Raw genomic sequence first — 4874 nt, forward strand, 5'->3', positions numbered from 1 at the left:
AAAAAAAATGTCTCAAACAGGTATTTTTATTCCTAACAAAAGGCTCCATGGTACAATAATGATTCATCTCTTAGTTAGAAGTGGAACTGAGCTTTTAAACTAGCCTCCTCTAGCTGTGGCAGGAACAGATGCTATTTAATAAAATTCCAACAAGCCCAACACATATAAATAGAATGCATATTCTCTATGTGACCACACGGAGATGCCTCTTTAAAAAGCAGATGGAATATACCAAAAAGGAATTTGGCCAGGCATAGTGCCTCATGCTTATAATCCCAGCACTTCGGGAGGCTGAAGCAGGAGGATTGCTTGAGGCCTGAGGTTCAATACCAGCCTGGGCAACGTAGCAAGACACCCCCCTCCAATCTCTACAAAAAAATTAAAAAATTAGACAAGCATGGTTGTATGTGCCTGTACTCCTAGCTTATCAGGAGGTGGAGGTGACATTACAGTGAGCTATGATCTCACCACTGCACTTTAGTCTGGGTGACAGAAGCAAGACCTATCTCAAGGAAAGGAAAGGAACAGGGGAAAGGAAAAGGGCGGGGGAAGGAAGGAGGGAAGGGAGCAGGGAAGAGAGGAAGAAAGGGAGGAAGGAATGGTGGAAGGGAAGAAAGAAGGAAGGACAGAAGGAACCTGGAGTAACCAGAACTGGAAACCCAAACATCCACCAAAGTAGAAGAGAAAGGTATACTCATACAGTGAATACGGTAGCCCTGATGCTGAGCAAAGAAGCCAGATCCCCCAAAATACAGACTACAATGTTTCTGTTTATGGAAAGCTCAAAAACAACTAAAATAGGATGTATGAAGCCAGAATAATAACCTTTCCATCCAGAGACCGGGTCGGAAAGAGGCACAGGAACGTTAGTGGCCCCAACTTTGTGAAAATGTGGTTAGCCAGACACTTAAGTGTACTTTTCAAATGTTTACTTAGAAAAAAAAAATCTCTGCCCTTATGGACCTTTCTCTCCACAGCACGGTTTCCTCAAGCCTGGCAGCACTGACATCTCGGGCCAGACAATTCTTTGTTATGTGGGGCTGTCCTGAGCACTGCAGAACGCTGAGCAGCACCCCTGCCCTGTATCCATTAGACGTATCACTCTCGGCTGTAACCACCAAAAATGTCTCCACAGACATTGTCTAACGTCTCTTGGCAGACACAATCACCCCAGCTGAGAACCACAGCTTCAGAGCCTGTCAGGGTGCCTGGACCGGTCACACGGCATTCAAAATGTATTCCCTCACCCATTGACTCCTTCAAAGCATTTTGCTAGCTTGTATGTCCTGAGTAGTGTCATAATCTCTCATGTGTTTCTTCTTATTCACCACTGAGGAGCGAGTTTCTTGGGGAAAGAGTTTGTAGCTTACTTACTCTGTGTAACCCCTGTGTGAGTAGCAAGGTGCTCTCAGCAGACACTCAAAAACTAGTGAAGTCAGATAGGTATGGTCTTGTTTGGTTGTATGTGTGCATGTTTTGAGTATGTTGAAGGACAAAAAAAACCCCTTCAGAACATTTGTAAACTATCAAAATAAAATACCTCATTACCACAAGGAAAACTAGTTTTATTACTCCTAATCCTGAAATCACAGGGGATATCATATGAAGTATAACATGCCATGGGCTGAGAACACATTTATCTTCAGTGAACTGAAACCAGGTCAGAGTCATCTAATTTACATAACTGAATAGGTAGATAGATTTTAATTTTTTAGTTTAGTGGGCTATTATCTAGTCATTTAAATGATGTTTATCCAAACAGCCTGGTTAGGGTGGAGCTAAGAGCAGGAGACACAACTGGGAAGTGATGAAGATGAGGATTAGTGTACTGGTAATATTTTATTTCTTAAGCTGGGTGCTGAATATGTGGGTGGGTGCTCTAGCCTCCTTTATGTCAATGCTTCTCAGTATAATCAATGACCAACACCAGCTCTTGATGAGGTAAGGGCTAACCAAGAACATAAATCAATGACATCACTAAGCAACTGAGCACACTGTGCAGTGGAGCAAGGCCTGTGGTGACCTGATGTCTACATGGGCACAGCCTGGGGTCACATCACAGGTCAGCAGAGAGTCATACTACTTCCTTTATGACTCTGTATATCCCAAATATTTTCTGGGTGTTTTAAATGAGGTATATAAAAACTCTGACAATGAAAATATGTAAATATAATGAAAAAAAGAACACAAATAGGACATAACTGTGGTGTGTATCACACAAGTACACTATGACTAGAAAACCACACAGACTGATGAAATAGACCAATATGTCAATAGTTCTTGCCCCGGAAGTTCCCCCTTGACTTTCTCATTTTTAATATTTTACACAATGAACATCTGTAACTTTTATAAGTACAAAAATCCACTAATTTGTTTTTAAATGAAAATACACCTACCATGTGCAGAACGTATTTTTCTGCCTCTTGAGGTCCAGATAACTGCACACGACTTGCCATATCTTGTAATGATAGAGTTAAAAAAGTCTGAAAGTCAAAAGAAGAATTAATCACAGGCCAAAACAAGAGAGGAAAGACATTTTAGTAGATGTGTACAGGGCTCTTGCCATTGCTATTTGAAGTTTGCAAAGATGACTTGAAATTAATAAACCCAGTGGTTGTAGTTATCAGTCTCCTAGAGAAATAACAAAGGGTTAATTTTCCATATAGTATATGACCTGAAAAGGAATCCAAGATATATACATCATTATGGAGATTTTTTATCTTTTTAACTTCAATACTGTAAATGTACTATTACATAAAATTGAAAAGATTCACATTCATTCTTCAAAACTCAAAGTTAAGATTTTTAAACAAATGAGAGAGTTAAACCAAAGAGGCCATACACTTGTGCACAAGAGAAACCCCTATTTGCTACCGCTCTGCTTAGGATCTGGTGAAAATGCCCCCTTTCAGGACAAATTAAAGGAGTTCTTTTTTAACGGCAGCTGGCAATATTTATAGCAATGGCATTTTCAAAGCTGGGCATGTTAGAACTCTGATCTTGAAAACCCTTGATAAGTTGATGATTAAAAAACCTACATATACTTTAGTTCACAGAACAGCCCCTAAGAAATAAAAATTATTGCTAATTTTCAGAAGTACATGGTTTAACATAAGGATTCAAACGTGAACATTTCTAAATACATAAAGCTATCATTTTTTCCTATCAAAATAAATGGAAACGTCTACCTAAGGTCATGAGTAGAGGACTGTCTGAATAAATAACGGTCCCTTCACTGAAGAACTACTCTATAAGGTATTGTGATAGAGGCTTATATTGCCATAGAAGAGCTAATGCCATAATCAACAAAGGTGATTAAAGTCTCAGCAAGGGTGAGACTAGCGCAGATTATGACCCCCATTACATACACTTGTCTACACCAGGCATCCTCAAACTATAGCCCGTGGGCCACATGCAGCCTGCCAACTCATCCCGGGGCCCGCAGTCCAGCCCTCCAACGGTCTGAGGGACAGTGAACTGGCACCCTGTTTAAAAAGTTTGAGGACCCCTGCTCTACATATACATATAGAGACAGAGAAGCCAGAGGATCCTAGAAAAAGACCCACAACATCATTAATAGAATAATCTTTCAGCATTCGAAGAGGCAGATTGAACCTGTGTCCCTAGCTGCCTTCCAGACAGTAATGATATGGGACACAGTTCCTGTCACTGACGCTGATACACAGTCTGCCTGTTGAGACTTCTTGAAAAGCTTAAGATTTTCTAGCAAGGGAAACTAACTTAGCTAGAAAATCTTTGGATGTTTCCCCCTTCCAATGTTCTAGCAGTATGACATGATGCCCAAAATGTTAGCAGCCATCAGCAAAAATTTAACTAGACACACCTTTTAATGACATTCTCCCTACCTTATGGTGGCTCTCCCCAGGTCCCCTTGGCAGTGCTTATAAATTCATTGTACCAGAATACACCATGAGTCAGCACACAAAGAACCTAGGCCAAGGCTTCAGCCCTGGAACAATCATCTTGAGACCCTTCTTGTTTGTTTGGTCAAACTCTTGCTCTGATTTATCCTATCCCAAATAGAAAAATGCATTTTACTATACTGTCATCTCAAAGTATAAGCTACCAACTTATTCCAAAGTGATGAACTGTAGGTATTTCATAAGATAGTTAACTGATTCGCAGTGATATCTACCTATTAGATTTCTAATTGTTCATTTAATTTTAATTTGTCAATATGCAATTTAACTTTTTAAATATGTACCATCTTTTATCCTTGTTAACATTTGCATTCTTTTAGCTAAACCTCAATTATGAGTCACAAATGGGGTGCAGCTATTAATTTTTCTATGGATAAATACTTTTCATATTAATAGGGTATGCATGAGTGTTACATACAGAGAACATATAATGATCACATCAGGGTATTTGGGGTATCCATTATCTTAAGTGTTTGTGATTTTTTATGTTCTTAGTATTTTATTTCAAGTCCTCCATTCTAGCTACTTTGAAACATACGTATTGTTGCTAAGTATAGTCACTCTAACCAACATCTCTTCATTTCCCTTTTTCCCACACACCCTTCATAATCTCTGGTATCGATAACTCTCTTCTCTATGTCCATAAACTCAAATTAGTAAGCACACACATACAAGAACATACAATACTTGTCTTTCTGTGTATGTTGTATTTCAATTAACATAATGACCTCCAGTTCCATCCATGTTGTTGCAAATGACAAGATTTCATTATTTTTTATGGTCAAATAATAGTCCATTACGTAGACATACTTCGTCTTCCTTTCCCATCCTTCCGTTTAGGCACCTACATTGATTCTACATCTTTGCTACAGGGAACAGTGCTGCAAGAAACATGCAAGTTCAGGTGCCCCTTTGACACACTGATTTTTTTTT

The 4874-nt window shown here is 39.2% G+C and overlaps 1 protein-coding gene across 5 annotated transcripts in view; it reads right to left on the minus strand.

The window, feature by feature from the left end:
* COPS3 (COP9 signalosome subunit 3) overlaps positions 1-4874 on the minus strand; it is a 31361-nt gene that overhangs the window by 4716 nt on the left and 21771 nt on the right. For all 5 annotated transcript variants that reach the window (XM_003791027.2, XM_023513972.1, XM_012806026.2 and 2 more), the window contains one exon: positions 2397-2483. In XM_003791027.2, the coding sequence (XP_003791075.1) occupies positions 2397-2483 (87 nt within the window). The remainder of the gene's footprint in view (positions 1-2396; positions 2484-4874) is intronic.

Source organism: Otolemur garnettii, unplaced genomic scaffold (assembly GCF_000181295.1).
Source record: "Otolemur garnettii isolate 467f Iridium unplaced genomic scaffold, OtoGar3 scaffold00046, whole genome shotgun sequence".
In the NCBI taxonomy this organism is placed as follows: domain Eukaryota; kingdom Metazoa; phylum Chordata; class Mammalia; order Primates; family Galagidae; genus Otolemur; species Otolemur garnettii.